This window comes from Psittacula echo, assembly GCF_963264785.1.
Source record: "Psittacula echo genome assembly, chromosome: Z".
In the NCBI taxonomy this organism is placed as follows: Eukaryota; Metazoa; Chordata; class Aves; order Psittaciformes; family Psittacidae; genus Psittacula; species Psittacula echo.
In genome coordinates, this window is record NC_137742.1 from 82,833,629 (window position 1) to 82,851,684 (window position 18,056).

The 18,056-nt window shown below is 50.1% G+C and overlaps 1 protein-coding gene across 2 annotated transcripts; it reads left to right on the forward strand.

Moving 5' to 3' along the window:
• Window positions 1–10,030: 10,030 nt before the first annotated feature.
• On the forward strand, window positions 10,031–17,310 carry GRHPR (glyoxylate and hydroxypyruvate reductase). Of its 2 annotated transcripts, XM_080637200.1 has the most exons (9): window positions 10,031–10,143; window positions 10,233–10,363; window positions 10,483–10,555; window positions 11,050–11,166; window positions 11,679–11,767; window positions 12,444–12,548; window positions 13,510–13,645; window positions 14,088–14,218; window positions 17,063–17,310. In XM_080637200.1, the coding sequence occupies exons 1-9, from the start codon at window positions 10,079–10,081 to the stop codon at window positions 17,182–17,184; spliced, it is 969 nt and encodes a 322-aa protein (XP_080493326.1). In that variant the 5' UTR covers window positions 10,031–10,078; the 3' UTR covers window positions 17,185–17,310. The 2 variants fall into 2 exon arrangements, with proteins under 2 accessions (XP_080493326.1, XP_080493327.1); XM_080637201.1 differs by lacking the exon at window positions 14,088–14,218 and having other exon boundaries at window positions 17,063–17,296.
• The last annotated feature ends 746 nt before the right edge of the window (window positions 17,311–18,056 follow it).

Genomic DNA, 18,056 nt, shown 5'->3' on the forward strand with positions numbered 1-18,056 from the left:
GGAGTCAGGAGTGTCTGCCCACACCCTCTCTCCCTGCATGAATGACTTCTATCCACCTCTGCTGATTCTTCCCAAAAATGCATGAAACCTCCATTCACTTTCATCCTAGCCTGGCAGCAGTCCCGCTTGCTAAAGGTAGGCAGAAGAAGGGAGAGCAAGGCCAGGGTCCTGGCAAGAGAAGCCTGCAGCTGCTGCTGGTCCTGTGATGTGGTGCAGGCAGCCTGCCCACTGGAGGAGCACACAGTCACCTGGAGCCCTACCCAGCTCCTCATCAGCCAGCAGCTGGGGATGTAGGAGGAAACTGGGAGCACTGTGGGAGAACTGGAGGGACTGAGTCAGGACCGTGAAGCAGGGTCTGGAAGAAAGGAATGGGAGATGGATGGGGGCAGCTGCTGGTAGGTAGGAAACTCTGCAGGAGATCAGCCAGGAGGCTGTATGGCACGTCCAGAGGGGTTCCAGCTGCCCTGCTGCTGCAAGACAAACCAAAGCAGTTTGAAACCATCGCTGGGTAGGCAGACCTGCTTGTCCCTTGAGGGCAGAGAGCTGCAGCAGGTGACTGCACCATCTCTCTCTGCTTTGGGTGCTCTCATCCCACTGCCTGCTTCCAAGGCTGGCCTGTTTTGGCTTCTTTGGACCTTTCAGAGCAGAGGTATCTGTAAAGCTACCCTAAGAAATGACCCCTTTTAATTAGCACTTCACCTGCACACAGAAATTGTGCCATCTGCAAAACACAGGCAGTTTTTCTAAGCCTGAAGGGTCTGCCTCTGCAATGGAGCGTCCAGTCTGTTTGTGACCCCTTTGGTGACTGGCTCGCAGCCATACACAGAAGGAGGTGTATTTCTGGATGCCATTCAACCTAACATCTTCTTCTTCTTCTTGTCCAATAGAACAAACTGGATAGCCATTCATTGTTTCCCATCTGGTGTTTTATAGATCCTGCGTGTACATATCTGTGTAAAAAACGACATCCACACACATATGAATGGATACTTTGCATTTAATATTTCCTGTATTTCCTCTAATTCCTTTCTTTTGGTGAAATGCCAGCCTGTGCTGCCTCTCCACAGCACCCCCTGGCCAGCTCCCCACTCCTTTGTGCATGCTGTGAAGGTGAACCATAGAATCATAGAATAGTTAGGGTTGGAAAGGACCTTAAGATCATCTAGTTCCAACCCCACTGCCATGGGCAGGGACACCTCACACTAAACCATGTCACCCAAGGCCTCATCCAACCTGGCCTTGAACACCGCCAGGCATGAAGCATTCACAGCTTCCCTGGGCAACCCATTCCAGTGCCTCACCACCCTCACAGTAAAAGAATTTCTTCCTTATATCTAATCTAAACTTCTCCTGTTTAAGTTTTAACCCATTACCCCTTGTCCTGTCACTACAGTACCTACTGAAGAGTCCATCCCCAACATCCTTATAGCCCCCCTTCAGATACTGAAGATGTGACTGGACAAAGCCTCAGGAAGCTTGGTCTGATGCTGCTTTGAGCACGAGGTTCAAGCAGAAGCCTCTAGAAGTCAGTTGCCACCCAAGATACCACATGATCCTGTGAGTAGGCCTCCTCCAACAAAAAAGGTACATACAAGGCTTTGGAGGCAGTTTTCACAAGGTGTCAAGGAAGGTGCTTGTGCACTAAGAACTGGCTTTCCTCAGAGATGCCAGGGTCTCTAAAAATGCAACTGTTGAACCCCTTGAAGGGGAAATGGACTCAGCCCTTCCCCACCCTGAACCAATGCTTCAAGTCTGCAACAACAGCAATGCCACAGGACGGGTCCAGTAGCGTGCATCACCCCCTACACCTTGTGTCTACCCGCTACACCTTGTGCCTACACACCACTTGTTTTCAGCTACTGGCATCCCTTTTGCCTTTGGGCATGAAAACAGAACACTTTGCACAACAGAGTGGTGCCACAAAAAAACCTTCCAGCTATAAGCTGGAATAAAGGAGAAAACAAAACAGCCAAAGCAACATTCCAAGTCAGATCTACGTCGCTGCTTCACTCCCACCTGGAGCATGCTGTTCTCCCTCTCTTCGAGAGGAAGCTCCTTCCTCAGCCATAACCACACCCAGCCTAGCTCAAGCACACAGTATCGAGTAGAAAAAACGCTTTTTCAGAAGATGAAGAGCTCTTCTCGGCTCTACCCACACGCTTAGCAGTAGCCCCTCTAGGCAAGGAAATCTGAACGCCGCTAGGGCCTGGAGTAGGAGCCGCGCTGCCGGGCGCCGCCACGCACAAGATGGCCACCGGGCGAACCGCTGCGCCCAGGATGGCTCCGCCCCTGCATATAGACGGTGGTGGAACATATTATTTCTGTAAATTGTCTCTGCTTTGCAGTCTTCCCAGACAGACTAAGTTTTTCCCAAATAAAAAGAAAGAGTTACATTTCTGGGGATAAGGTTCAATTTTCTCCCCAGTGAGAAAAAGGAAAACCTACATTTTGGGAAGAGAGAATGGGACCACTCCTTTTGGGCAAGCCAGAATGTATTTTACTGACCTGGAGATGCCTTTTCTAGATGAGGTGTCATCTCCTATTCAGCATCTGACCGTTAACAGCTCCTGATGAACAGGAGTGTAATGATGAACACAGATGCCAGTTAGGAAAACTGTTGATTAATTTCCTGCATGTATTTTCAGTCGTTATTTAGTAAATCATAGAATCATAAAACAGGGTTGGAAAGGACCTTAAGATCATCTAGTTCCAACTCCCCTGCCATGGGCAGGGATGCCTCGCACTAAACCACGTCACCCAAGGCCTTGAACACCGCCAAGGCTGGAGCATTCACAACTTCCCTGGGCAACCCATTCCAGTGCCTCACCACCCTCTCAGTAAATAACTTTCTCCTTATATCCAATCTAAACTTCCCCTGTTTAAGTTTTAACCCGTTACCCATTGTCCTGTCACTGCAGTCCCTGATGAAGAGTCCCTCCCCAGCATCCTTATAGGCCCCCTTCAGATACTGGAAGGCTGCTATGAGGTCTCCACACAGCCTTCTCTTCTCCAGGATGAACAGCCCCAACTTTCTCAGCCTGTCTTCATACGGGAGCTGCTCCAGTCCCCTGATCGTCCTCGTGGCCCTCCTCTGGACTTGTTCCAACAGTTCCATGTCCTTTTTATGTTGAGGACACCAGAACTGCACACAATACTCCAAGTGAGGTCTCACGAGAGCAGAGTAGAGGGGCAGGATCACCTCCTTCGACCTGCTGGTCACGTTCCTTTTGATGCAGCCCAGGATACGGTTGGCTTTCTGGGCTGTGAGCGCACACTGAAGCCAGCTCATGTTCATTTTCTCATCGACCAACACCCCCAAGTCCTTCTCTGCAGGGCTGCTCTGAATCTCTTTTTTGCCCAACCTGTAGCCGTGCCTGGGATTGCTCTGACCCAGGTGTAGGGCCTTGCACTTTCCATGGTTAAAGTTCATAAGGTTGGCATCAGCCCACCTCACAAGCGTGTTGAGGTCCCTCTGGATGGCATTCCTTCCCTCCAGCGTATCAACTGAACCACACAGCTTGGTGTCATCGGCAAACTTGCTGAGGGCGCACTCAATCCCACTGTCCATGTCACCGACAAAGATGTTGAACAAGACCGGTCCCAACACCGATCCCTGAGGGACACCACTCGTTACTGGTCTCCAGCCGGACATCGAGCCATTGACCACATGTCTTTGCATGTGTCCACCCAGCCAGTTCTTTAGCCACTGAGTGGTCTATCTATCAAATTGATGTCTCTCCAATTTAGAGACAAGGATGTCATGTGGGACAGTGTCGAACACTTTGCACAAGCCCAGGTAGGTGACGTCAACTGCTCTACCCCTGTCCATCAGTTCCGTAGCCCCATCATAGAGGGCCACCAGATTTGTCAGGCAGGATTTCCCCTTAATGAAGCCATACTGGCTATCACCAACCACCTCATTGTTTTTCGTGTGCCTTAGCATGCCTTCCAGAAATAGCTAACTTAATATGACTGTTGCTGACTAACAACACTGAATGGGAGATGCAAGGGTACCTCGTTACTGGTGTTGACTGAAGCAAGGCAGGCTACCTTGGTGCTGAGGATTAATGCTAGTAGGCTTCCAGGCTTGCTTGGGTTGTAGGAAGAGGAAGGGAAGACTAAAATCAAGTAACCTGGTAAGGCAAGACAAGCAAAGGAGAGGTGGAAGAGGACAGAAAGAAAACAAGGCAAGTAATCCAAAGGCAAGAGGCAAGCACCTGCCACCACTCATAGGGTGAGGCTATGCCCAAGCAGTTGCCAGGCAAAAGCTGGCTAGCCTCCTGAAACACCTTCCCTTTCTTTCACCATTGAGCATGGCATATATCCTGCACAGGGTGGTCAGTGGTGCATTTCCACCAGGGGAGGCTCATTTACTTTAGTGCCCCGTATCAGATCAGCCTCCTGTCTCCCAGGGCAGAGGTCCTCCTCCTCCAAGCCCTCCTGAGCCAGTACCACTGTGTTCTGAAACGCAGATTCATGCGTGGTGTGCAGTAAACCAATTCAACACACTCAGGAGAGATACTATTTATTCAGGCTGGGTGCTCAGTGGACTGTTCCACAAGTCAAACACATCAATGCAGCTTTCTAATTACGTTTATACACAAAAGGTACAGGTAGTACAGTCCCAGTGACAGTGATCAGTTGTAATCTACATATAACTGTAATATTTGCTGTGTCGTTTCTTCTAATCACTGTACGTGCTCTGTGGAAGGGTCTTCACCTGGGCCGGGGTCTTTCTGAGCTGTGGATGTGATTTTTAGTATTATAATGAAGGCAGTTCACTTTATGACACCTTGAAAGTTAGTTCTTTTCCCAAGTTATGTAATCAAATGGTGACTTGGCCAAGCTGTCAAACAAGTTATCCCTGGTACAGTCAATCCTGGATGTTCTCTTTTGATCTTTTCAAATGGGACCAGGACCTGGTTTTCTCTTACGAATTCCTTATTGTCCCATGTTCAAGATCCTATACATACACTAACAATGACTACCAACAGCAGATGTCCAATATATTATGTTGACAAAAACACATTTTCGCATAGTGTGTTTTCTTTTGTAAATAAATCCTCCCTGGAGGTCTCCATTTCACTCCTACTGGTGCCACTGGAGGAACAGGTGAAGTGTTCAGACATTGCCACAGCACACAGTGCACTGGCTCTGGAGTCACAAACAGGTTCTTCCAAATGAGTTACTGTGATGGTAAATTCCTCCTCCCTCTCTCCCCTCCCCCCCCCCCCCCCCCCCCCCCGACCTTTATTTCTTGTAATTCTGCACAAGTAATAACCATTAGTGTGGTGGTAATGGATGCATCTGGTCTGGTCATGATCGCTGCAACTCAATTCTGGGGAGACGGTAACAACACAATAGCCAAAGGCTAATCTCAACAATGTGCTCCCACATCCCCCCACCCCTTGTAGTTCTGGTCAAGGTCCAAGTTTCTGTAGTCAGTATGCAAACATGACTATGAGTCAATTATCTCACTCCATAGCTGGTGGGCAGCGCAGGGCCCATGGAGCTATCCTGCATTACAGCAGGCTGCAGTCCAGGATCTCCCCTTGAGTAGGGATGCCTCTCAAGGTTACTCCTCAAGGTTGAGAGATTCCTTGCTGCAAGAGATCCTCAGTAAGTGATTAACAGCATGCTAAACTCTGAAGTCTTAGCTAAGTGATGGAAAGGATTGACTGTACACATACAACCCTTTAGACATAAACCGTTGACCAAGTATGAAGTCTTGATCCCGCTGCACCTAGACTCCTCTCTGAGAAGGAGTTTAGAATGCAAGGGGGCCCTTTCTGAACCTCATGACTCAAGGAGAGGGTCTCCCGACAATCTGACCCTGTCTTCTATGCAGTAAATACTCAAGGGTACCTTGCCATTGAATCTTGTTAAACCACTGCCACATTTACTCACAATTTTTTACAAATTTTACATCAATAAACATATTTCTGCTTCTCTTACAAGTGAAGTGTGTCACTCCATATTCAACAATGACTTCACCGCATTCACCTGGATGAGCAGAAGAGGACAGGGGAAAGCGAAAAGGAAAACCCTTGCAGCCACTGTGCCACAAGATTAGTGTGGATATGTCATACTGAAGAGCATATACTCCTGACACAAATCCTTATGTGATCAGGGAGGGAGATAAAATGTCAGCTCTAATGATAACCCAGCTCAATAAAATAAACTTTCGAGCAATTATTTAAAAAATAAAACCACTGGCATAATCTGACAACATACTGACAGTCGCAGCAGGCATCCATCACGATAAAGGAAAATCCCACCAGTACAGTTTCCTTACATAAGAGGATACTTCATGCAGCACTGGTGATTCGTACCAGAGAAACGCACTCTAATCCCTGGCCTCCGAGTTTACCATAAAGCTCCCATTAAGATCAGATGGGTGTGCACTCTGGCTCTCTCCAGCCCTCTTGTTAAAGCTTCCATTAGGTAATGAAAGCTTTTACCTCCAAGGGGAATGATGAGGAAGAAGCCACATAGTGCATAGACCCTTTGTTTTCCCAACAGAGCTGGCACAGTGAACCATGGTGATCCAGTCAGGCTCTGCCCCAGGGTCACATTGGTCACATCGCACCTGCCAAACAGAGTCATAGGGCTTGAGCCTCTGCCTGCAGATTGTCATCTTTCTAAACACAAACCCAAGGGGGTGTAGTGTGCTGCACATGGCCCCATCTCATGTGGCACAAGCCTGTGGAGCACCTGCTGTGTAGTAGCAGAGGGAATCCTGGATAGATATTCTGAGACATTAAAATCCACTTGCCCTCTGTCCACAAATGTGTTTTCTTTACTGGTATGACTCTGTGCTTATGCCCAGAGATAATACATCTGTTTTATCCCACCTTCTATAAAAGCTCATGTCTCCTTTTGGTGTGTATGTGTGTCCTTCATATACCTGTGTTCATTTTGTGATCATAGAGTAGAATCAGATCAGGTCTCCAGCAAATTTAAATCTGTGTATTAACAAGCAAAGTCTGTTTAGCACTGAAAGAGACTTTACTCTGCTTATCTCTGGCCTTTGGACAGCTTCCAAAGGAGTTGCTAGCAGCTCTAAGGTGGAAACTTTCATCCTAAACCACTACGCAATACCTGTAGCATCAACTGCAGGTTAGAGGTGGCAACCCTTTTCTATGAATTGCTGGCAACCAGCTCAGCCTAGACCCCATAGGTGATGCAACCCCATAGAAAAAGAATGGACATTGAATAAACTTACTGCCACACACCTAATCTGATATAATCTAAATTGAATGACTATTACATTAACTCTAAAAAACCCTCCATGCTCCATGCTTTTCTATTTCTACTTGAATTCCTAACTTATAGCACAAGAATCTGATTACTGTAAACATGTACTACAATTTTCTCAACAGCATCAAAGGAATTTTCATCAGCGTGTCTGAGTAATCTTATATCAATAAGATATTCTACACCTCTTGTCCAGGACCAGGTTGAGTGACCACAGCAAAACAGAATCTAGGACCAGAAACACACTCTCCCAGCAAAAGTGGTACCAGCCATCACTGACCCAACTGTAAGGGCACTAGCACCAAAAAAAAAAAAAAAAAAGAAAAATACATTCCATGCCTAAATGCTGATTGATGCAGTTCCTGCCCTGCCTTGCTTACCTAGATTACCAGACCCCTAGCTGATTGGCGATGCTATAATAACAGCATTATATATTATAGCCTTACTTCTGTACAAAGGTATGGAATCATCACTGTGGTGACAGACAGAGGTGAGTGTCATAGTTTGCAATATTTGGTAGTAGCCCCTCTGCCAGTTCTGGAGAAGACACCAGGGCTCATAAATAAAACCTTGATGTTGCAGGGAATTTGAAAAAAGTCAAAAGGAATCCAAATAAATGTATGCAAATATAGACACACATATACATGTATGTGTGTGTATAACTAACTGTATACCTCGTCCACACCAGCTGCCCCCTGGGAGCAAGGGCTGCTTAGCCCTCCATATTGACATGTGTACCTGTATGCGCACACATACATGAAGGACTGACAGAGGGATGCACCCAGTTTGTTCTCTCTGTCCTTCCATTTGCCTGCTGTGCTTTTCTGAGCCACCAGTGCACAGATACCTGTAAGAATACAGAAAGATTTTATTAAAACTTCATCTTAGGTTTAAACAATCTTTTAAAACCCCTGCAGAACTTGTATGAGTTTCAGTCCCCTGCCAGCCCACAGGCAGAAAGCAGGCAGGCAGATCTGCAGCAGGAGTACTCTGAATGCAGACATCTGCAAGCTGTAGCACAGCAGCTAGGCCTTCACTCCATTTCTCAGAATTTGCAGTATCCACACATCCAGTGGAGCTGTCCATCTCCAAAAGGCTTATGTAAGGTCCCATCTCCTGCTTCATGATACAATCCACCCTTCCCTCTACAATCCTTAAAAGTTACCCATCAGTGTCCCAGCCACGCTGCTGGGTGCCCACCACCAGACTAGGCAATCCAGGTATCAACAGACCCTTTCTTCTCCAGAGCACCAATCCAGCAGCTTGAAAGGTAGGAGTCTTTCCCTCCTGCAGCCACTGTTAGGGCTTGGATACATTTGTCCTGTGCAAGGCAGGAATGGGAGGCTGCATGCAGAGTGGCTTCATTGAGGGAGGGCCCCCAGCAGCCCCTGCAGAACTTGGCATGGGGCAGAGATGTTGCTGGCTCCTCCTGGCTCTGGTGTCCTGCCACTCACACAAGCACCAACAGCAGCACAATGGGAGGGTTCCTCTGAAGTAGAGGTGGTGGCTCAGAACAGTGAAGCTCCCACCCAAGCCTCCAGACCAGTGAGTTTGCAGGGCAAAGATAGGCTGCTCTTCCTCATGGGCATGGCAAAGCTCTCTGCAGGGAGCAACTCACACCTGAAACCTCATGGTCATTTACTGGCTGTCCTCATGACAAGCTGCTAGTCTACCAGCAGCATGAATACACACCTCAGTATGGAGGAAGAAAAAGCAACTTTAGTCAGGCAGAGGAGCTGCAGAGAGGCTGTAAGCCCTGCAAGACACCACCAGCAGACCAGCAGCCACCAGCCCACCACTGGCAAGGCACCACCACCAGCCCCAGCATGGTGATTCAACATGACTGCTTGAGGTTTAACAGGCACAGTGCCAGGTCGTGCACTTAGGCCACAACAACCCCATTCAATGCTCCAGGCTTGGGTAAGAGTGGCTGGAAAGCTGTTCGGTGGAAAAGGACCTGAGGGTGCTGATTGACAGAGCTGAACATGAGCCAGCTTGTGCCCAGGCAGCCAAGGCCAACAGCATCATGGCCTGTATCAGCACCCAGTGTGGCCAGCCAGACCAGGGCAGGAGACTGTACTGTGCACTGGTGACGCCGTAGCTCAGATACTGCATTCAATTCTGGGCCCCTCGCTACAAGAAAGACATTGAGGTGCTGGAGTGGGTCCAGAGAAGGGCAACGCAGCTGGTGAAGGGCCTGGGACGCAGGTGTGATGGGGAATGGCTGAGGGACCAAGGGCATCTAGTCTGAAGAAGGCTCAGGGGGGACCTTATTGCTCTCTACAACTGCTGGAGCCAGGAGGTGGTCTCTTCTCCCAAGTAACAAGGGACAGGACAAGAGGAAACAGCATCAATCTACTCCAGAGAAGGCTTAGACTGGAGATTAGGAACAATTTATTCACCAAAAGGGCAGTCAGGCATTGGAACAGGCTGCCCAGGGAAGTGGTGGAATCACCACCCTTGGAAGCATTCAAAGTGTAATTGAGGCCCATAGTGACATGGTTTAGTGGTGGTGCTGGGGAAAAGGTTAGATCTGAAGGTCTAAAAAGGTCTTTTCCAACTTGGTTGATTCCGTGATTCTATGGTGGGTCAGCAGCCAGGCCTCGCGCCTTCTCTTCCTGTGTCCGCCGCACAGTCACCCTGCAGAGACCCCTTCAGCGTGCCCCAAAGGCCCCCGCAGTGGGCAGGCGCTTGCCTAGCCGGGGCGGGGCGGGGCGAGGCGGGGCAGGGTGTCGCTGCCGGGGCGGGGCGGGGCGAAGCGGCCGCACGGGGTCGCTGCGGCGGTAGTGGTGACGGGTCGGGTCGGTTCAGCGTCGCGGCCATGGCGGTGTTCGTGACGCGGCGGATCCCGTCCGAGGGACTGCGCGTACTGTCGCAGGCTGGCGGGTGAGCGCGGGTCTGGATCCAGGTGCGGTTGAGTCGGTTCCGCCCTCGGTCCCGGTCCGGGTGCGTGTTGACGGGCCGCTCTCTCGCAGATGCCGCGTCCAGCAGTGGGACTCGGAGGAGCCGGTGCCGCGGGCCGAGCTGCTGGCGGGAGTGGCGGGGAAGCACGGGCTGCTCTGCCTGCTCTCCGACCGCATCGACCGCGAGGTGCTGGAGGCCGCCGGTGGGTGCGGGCTGCGGGACCGGACTGACCCCCTCCCGTTCCTTTCCCCGTTCCCTTCCCAGCGTTCGCCCGCCCCCCCGGGGCGAAGCTGGGCAGCAGAGTGCTGTGGTGTCTTGTAGGTCCCGGCCTGAAAGTCATCAGCACCATGTCCGTGGGGTTTGACCACCTCGCCCTGGAGGAAATCAAGAAGCGGTAACCTTTGCCTGCGCTGTACCTCACCCTGCCCTGTGAGGCATGGGGTCCAGCCGGGGGAGGCGGTGGGGAAGCAGGGTGAAGCTCAGAGCTCATCCCGCTGTTCATACAGCAGATCACACTGTGGATTGCTTGACACAGGCATGGTGGGTGACTTTGACAGAGCATGGGGCTGGATAGGTGGATAGGGTTTGTGATCTGCACCTCCCTCTTGTTAGGGTATGGCTAGGGTCACCTGCAACCCAGCTGGAGTTGGAGGATCATCTGGATGTCAGGATATGGTTGGGATAACCTCACCCCAACTGCTGTTGAGATGACTCTTTGGAGGACCAGCTGAGAAGCCAAAAGGGATGTCCTCTTGCATGTGATACTGCAGATACATAGAAGAGGGAACTTCCACAACTTACCCAGAACATCAGCGACTTGCCCAGAAATTTTGAGGTAGAACCCCAAGGCTGGCAGCATTGCCCCAGCAACTTTTGCTTACCTTGCAGGGGGATCCGTGTGGGGTATACCCCTGATGTCCTGACCGATGCCACTGCAGAGCTGTCTGTAGCTTTACTTCTGTCTGCATGCCGCCGGCTGCCAGAGGCAGTGGAGCAGGTAAAGAAGTGAGTATCACCATCAGCCAGCTGGTGCAAGGGCTGGCATCAACCACCTTGCAGGCCAAGGTGAGAGTCCCCTGCAGTTTCGTGGCTTTTCGTAGATGCTGCTCAGGGGCTGTAAGAGAGGCAGAACTCCCCTCTGTATGCTAGGTAGAGGACCTGTGGGAAAGGGCACCCAAAGCCACTGCAGACCCCTCTAGGAGGGCACACACGGAAGGTCTATCCAGAGCTCCCTGAATGGCAGTTGCTCCAGGGCTGGGGATAGCAGTGCCTAAATTAAATCAGTCCCAAGGCAGCTGCTTCTGCAGCATACCCAAGGAGACCTGCAGGAGGCTACCAAGGTCCCTTGAAGCAGGAACCTCAGAGAAGCTGGCTGTAAGATCATCTGGCTGTGTCAGAGGGACTGGCCACCCCCAGCATTGTACTCTAGCGTACTTGCCCAAATGCTGGACTGGGCTGTGAGCAGGCTCTCGCCTGCTGCCATCTGACATCTGTTTCTACCTCACTTTCTCTGCTAGTGGTGGCTGGACAACATGGAAGCCCTTGTGGATGTGTGGTTATGGTCTGTCTGATAGTACGGTGGGCATCATAGGTCTGGGGAGAATAGGTAAGTGCAGGTCATGCACAAGATTTGTGTGTCTCCAGTGATGGCAAGGTGGTTCTGGAGGTGTTCAGCCAAGGTGGTGTCCCTGTTGCTCACCTCTTTAAAGTCCATGACAGCAACAAGGAGAGCTGTGTAGAGCTTCTCTGAACAGTGATCTTGACTCATCAGGCCTAAACCTTGAAAGTTTAAAGCATTCAGACGCATCCAGTACATGTAAATGGTAGAGCAAACTGGATGTCGTCCTCTCAATATTCGGGTAAACAAGAGCCCTGACAAAGTCCAAGGTGACATGTTTGTCATCCATTTAGTTGTGGACTTTGTCAGATGGCTATTTCTTTCCTCACTTTCCAGTTTTTGCTCCCTAGGGTGTCTTCAGGTTTAGCATACCATTGCTCCAGTTCCGCAGTTTTGCTATGGGAGTTCCGCCCTGCTCACTTCAAGAGCAGCAGAAAACCTCCACCCCATGCTTGCCATGCTCCAGGCTGGGGAGCAGCCTGGCAGGAGAAATCCCATCACAATGACCCTTTAGCAAGCAGTGTGCTCTCTGCATTAAGTGCAAGCTCGCTGAAGGGTGGATTGGCTGGAGAGTGCTGACAGACCCTCGCAGCCCAGCATGCATCTCTGTGCAGCATGCCTCGTGCAGGCACAGTGGCCAAACAGTCTTATCTTTTCCTTCTAGGACAGGCAGTTGCCCGCCGCCTAAAGCCATTTGGGGTCAGGAAGTTTTTGTACACTGGCAGTGGCCCAAAACCAGAGAGTGGTGCAGAGTTTGAAGCTGAGTTCGGTAAGCAAGGCTCCAGGAGCAGGAGCAGCATCCATTTCATGGCAGCACAGAGAACTATTTGGGCTCACTGGGGAGTTGTTGCTCCTTGGGAGTCATCCAGCGGAGAAGGGAGGTTTCAGGTGGCTTCCTTGGTGTAGCTAGCATGAACTACAGGGGGGGACAGCAAAGGAAGGAATGGGAATCCCAGACACTTCTCATGCAGTGTTAGTGGATGGCAGGAAGAGAGACCTGCCTTCTTTGAGTCAGGTGATTCCAGCCAGTAGGCTGCACATACCTGGGCTCCAACTGACAGCCAACCATTGTTGTGGGCTGTGCTGGTTTCTGCTGCTTTTGCCTTTCAACATTCTCCTGTGTCCATCCATTTATGATTTCCAGTTAGTTTCATTTGTGCAAGGAAGTGGAATGTAACAGGGAACGGAAAGTGGCAGCTGTGCCTTTGAGGAGGGGATGGATCTGTGGCAGGACTTCTCCTGCCCATTGCACTTTCCTTTCACCTCCAGGAGTGAAAGTGACCCTGCCTGTGGCGAGGGGATGGAACTAAATGATATTTTAAGGTCCCTTCTAACCCAAACCATTCTTTTATGATTCTACAATGATTCTATGAAGTCATCTCTAGGTAACACAGAGAGAGATTTAATGCTGGCATAAGCTGGTGCTGCCATATTTTGCTGCCTAAACGTGAAGTATGTACCACGGCCTCCTTTAGGCCAGATGGCTGAAGCATTGCTAGATTCCCCTTTGGCTTGGTTTTAATTCAAAAGTGAAACAAAACATTGCAGTAGTATCTGTAGGGATGTGTATGATTTTTGTTGGGTGTTTGATGGTCCTTGTGTCTCCCCGTTTGTGGAGAAGGGTCTCTCCAGAGCAGTACTCACAGGTGAACTTTTCATATAAAGAAGGTTACTGATGTCTGTTGGTGAGATTCCCCAGGCGAAACTATGACTTGTTTTTCTCCACTCAGTCCCACTCACAAGGCTGGCCGAAGAATCGGACTTCGTTGTGGTGACATGTGCTTTGACTCCGGCCACCCAAGGAATGTGCAACAAGGACTTCTTCAACAGAATGAAGAAGACCTCTGTGTTCATCAACACAAGCAGGTAATCACAACCCAGTCTCCTGCACAGGGCTGGGGGGTGGGGGTTGACTGTCACCCTCTGACAATTACAGCTGCATGGGGGATCTGGTAGGATGAGATGTGCTTTCACTGTATGTCCAGACAGTCTGTACAACCTTCATGACCCAAGGTGTCTTGGGACCAACGCAAAGGCAGGATAAGTTATTCCATCACACAGCTGCCCCAGAGTTGTCCTGTGCTTGGGCACTCAACTCCTCTCCCACTGCTGGGCAGCCTGGACCAGAAGAAATAGCAGCTCATTGTGCTGTGAGGTTCAGGCAGATCCAGAGAGAGTCTGAAATCTTCTCAGGCAGAGGGGATCCAGGTGCCTCTACTCAGGCTGTCCCACATGGGCTGTGTCCTGGCCATGTGCTCCTTGGAGCCCATAGGACCCCTCAGCAGCATGGGGTCTCTGTGTTTGCCAGGGGGTCTGTGGTGAACCAGGAGGATCTGTACAACGCACTGGCCCATGGCCAGATTGCAGCAGCAGGCCTGGACGTCACAACACCGGAGCCACTGCCCACTGATCACCCCCTACTCTCCCTCAGGAACTGTGGTAAGTGAGTGGCTGGGCCCCCGCTCTGATCTGACAGCCTGCGCTTTGGGTGCCTCCTGTGCCCGTGGCTGGGGACCTGCTAGCTGGAGTGACAGGGATTCCCTGCCTCTGTTAGCCTGCCAGTGTGACCAAGCACTGAAACGTGGAAGGACAGGAAGGTCAAGCGTATTTAAGCAAACTGTAAGTAGTCACTGCACAATGCAGAGAGCTGGTAGGGTGGAAGACCTCATCAACATGACGTAAAACAAATGTGGGAGGTATCTTGATTCTCCAGAAAGCAGTTGAGGTCGGCTCATTTTTTAACACCTTCCTGATGGATCTCCATTTGATCATTAAAGGTATGGGGAGAAATTCATGGAAGAGTTTGATATCAGTGGGTGCCTGAATGAGAAACTGAATCCCTGCTCATAACCTGCTAAGCTGTGGTATAGATGTTCTGCTAGAATATAGGTAGATACAGAATATATACTGAATAGATACAGAAGATATATATAATAATTACATATATAAGAATGTATAATATTATATATCATTATATACCTAGAATATATGATGTATATAATATATAGATAATACATATTTGTATTCTAGCATATATTCTGTTAGAAACGTTTCCCATGTGGCTAAAAATCTGGGTGCTGAGTCTGCTTAGAAGAATATTGGCCTTTGGGGTGCTGCAGCCACTGTAGAACTCTCCAGCTAGCCCATCCACTGTGAGCCTGGGCTGCCAGGCACAGGTTCAGCATACATGCTCAAAAGCACAGTTCATTTAAGTGCTGAAGTGCTGGCCTTGTGCTGACATCCACATTCCCCATCAGATGTCAGCAAATTAGACAGCCCCGAGCTGAAGAGGCCAGCAAGTGTTCATGCTATGGGATGAGCAGAGGTTTCTTTGCAGATCTAGCTGTATCCCCTGGACAGACTAGGGCAACTTTGACTGGTCAAGTGGAGCCCAGTTTGCTCAGGCAGCCTGTTTTCTGTATGGTGTCAAGTGTCGGGCCAGTAGGAAAATGTTGATCTCAGGACTAGTGCATGTATTCTCCAGAGGAGATTGGGTGGGATGAAGCGGGCTGGTTAGGAAGGTGCTTGCTCAGCTGCTCTTGTGCTTCAGTATTGTCAGGCTGCTGGACTGGAAGTGAGAGTGCCTGCCATTAGGGGCAGTAGCTGATCACTGTTAGTTTCACTAATGCTTTCCTGAAAGCTTGCTGAGAGCTGCTATGTGGGGCATAATGATGTTTTAGTGCAAGACATTAGCGGCCCTCAGAGTTTACCTGGGATCCTCATTGTAGGAGACTGAAGGGACTGTGCAGGGTGGTGTCTTCCATGGCCTCGCTGCACACCAGTGCAGCTTCATCCTCAGAGGCACCACGGGCTCACAAGCAGCCTGGGATGAGTTAGGGACAGCTCCTGGTGTAGTCACTGCCTCCCCTTACATGGCCTTCAGTGAGTAACTTGGCCCAATCCTTGTAAAATGGGGCGAAGAGCTTTGCTGCTCCGGATAGGGAATGTGTAGGTCAGGCTAGGTACTCAGTGGGACTGACTCGGACACAAGCCAGTAAAGCTCACTTTTATCCCTTGAGGCAAAAAATACATAAACCAGAAATGCAACACTGAGAAGACACAGCTTTCTAGTTAGAAAGTGAATGTATGCAGTTGTTTGCAGCCTCATTGCTGGTGCAATGGCAGGGTGCCTGTTCCTATCTGAATGCTCAGCTTTGCTGGGATGACCGGCCTTCCTGAGAGCTGATGGCACAAGCTGGGCCAGAGTAGCCTTCTCACACGTGGCTGAGTGTTTTGGCTGCTCAAGCTGTACCTGAAGCATGAAGTGTGGTGCATGAGCCTTCATTTGTGTGGGCAAAATACCAGAGTGGCTGTGCAGGCGGCAGCAGTATGTCCTCTCTCCAGGAAGGAGGTTTTTTGATTAGGAAATGTCTGTTTCAAAATGAAACCATAGAGACATCCATAAAAATTTGGAACTGCTAGTGGCTGAGTTTCTGTTTCGGAAGTACAAGATCATAGCTGTGGCATTATCTTTTTTTTTTTTTTAAGACATTTTTTACGTGTTTGCTTTGATTCCAATAGTAGACAGGAAGAAGAGTTGACATTGCTTTCACAGCAAACAAGGAGCCCAGACTGTTCTCAGCTTGGGGAGAAAGGATCTATGTGGCCCCACAGTCCTTGAGAGAGCCTTTTATCCCCAGACAGCAGCATGTCAGGTGTTCAGGTTTCTGCATTGCCTGTAGTTGCTGTCTGTTGTGAAACAAGCAGAGATGCAGAGGTTTTTACCCATACAAGTACTCTTCACTATTGTTATAATAATTTACTACTAAAGCAACTTTGGCTCATTCCTTTGCATTGCATAAGAGGAGACTTTCCACACAGGTGGATGGAAATCCCTGCCCTGACTATGCTACAGCTCTGTTGCAAGGGCCACTTGCCTCCACGTATGCCTTTCCAGTACACTCATGGGTCTGTAAACCAGGATGTTTCCAATAGCCTTCAGGTTCTTTCTGCAATATGTGTTGGTTCATGCCTGTCAGTGAGCTGATCCTCCTAAAGCCACATGGCAACCACACAACAGTGTGTAAATTTCACTGCGTTGTTGTCTGCCACAGGGATAGTAGGAGGACCCCCTCTTGGCTGACTGTCTTTGGCCTGGATGACTTAAAAAAGCCCAGTTAGCCATTTGTTTCTTGTTCCATGTCTGCTGCCAGCTTCTGGTGGAGGAGCAGCTGGTGCCTGGTGGACCCAGGTTGCCCACATCCCAGGAAGACCCCTGGAAGAGGCTGTAAGAGGTCAGCAAAGGTAAGGAACAAGCAAGTAACCTTCTCTGTCCCCCTGCAGTGATTCTGCCGCACATTGGGAGTGCCACATATGCCACAAGGAGCACCATGGCAGTACTGGCAGCCAACAACCTCCTGGCTGGGCTGCGAGGGGAGGCCATGCCCCATGAGCTGCTGCTGTGATGGCCAGAGTCCCCATCCTGGAGGGCAGCAGGACTTGGAGTAACCATCCCCTGGAGAAGTCTTGGAGACCAGTCTTGTGCCTCCTTGCCTCTGCAGCAGTGTGCCAGCAGTGCCTGTGGTGAGGGAACTGCACCATAGCTATTAAAGAGAAGCAATGAGTGTGTCATGCTTATTTTATTTAAGAACAGGGTGCACATGGCATAGCACACAGCGCTGCAGGGGGCTGCAAGTCCCCTGGTCGTGTTGCTGCTGAGCTCAGCAGGCTGTGGATGGTGTTAAGTCCCAGTTCAGAAAACACTTGCAGTGTTGGGATTTGAATGTTAGCCAGCATGTGTGGTATGTAAGACAGCTGCTGCAGTAGCACCTGTCTTTGGAAGCCTGGCTCCTGGGGTCACAGTGAGAGGCCATGCAGTTCCATACTGGAGCTCCGAGCCTCATAGCGAGGGAGGGAAGAGAGGAGGGCCTGGGCCCACCTCTCAATTGCTCAATTGGCCCAGGCCCACTGCTGCCAAGGGAGCTGCTGCCAAGCATGTGTTCGAGGGGCTTGCTGAACCAGTGCTAAGGTGTGATGTTTCCAGTCTTCAGACGTCAAAAGCAGAAAGGCTTGTGTGGCTGCCTTGGCATTTTCAGGTCTGCTTTTGTCTTTGTAACTAATTCTGGGCACAGCTCTGAAGTGAATTGAATTGCAAACTGGAATTCACACTGGGAGGTTCTGCATCCTCCTGTGAGTTCTGGCTTCAACTCACCTTCTCAGTTTGGTTTGTTTTCTTTTCCCCAGATATGCAATGGCACATGTTAGTGCAGGGGAAAGCCTGAGCAGGTGCCAAGCCTCTAGCTGCCAGGAGAGGCCTGGGTGAGCACATTTCAGGGGC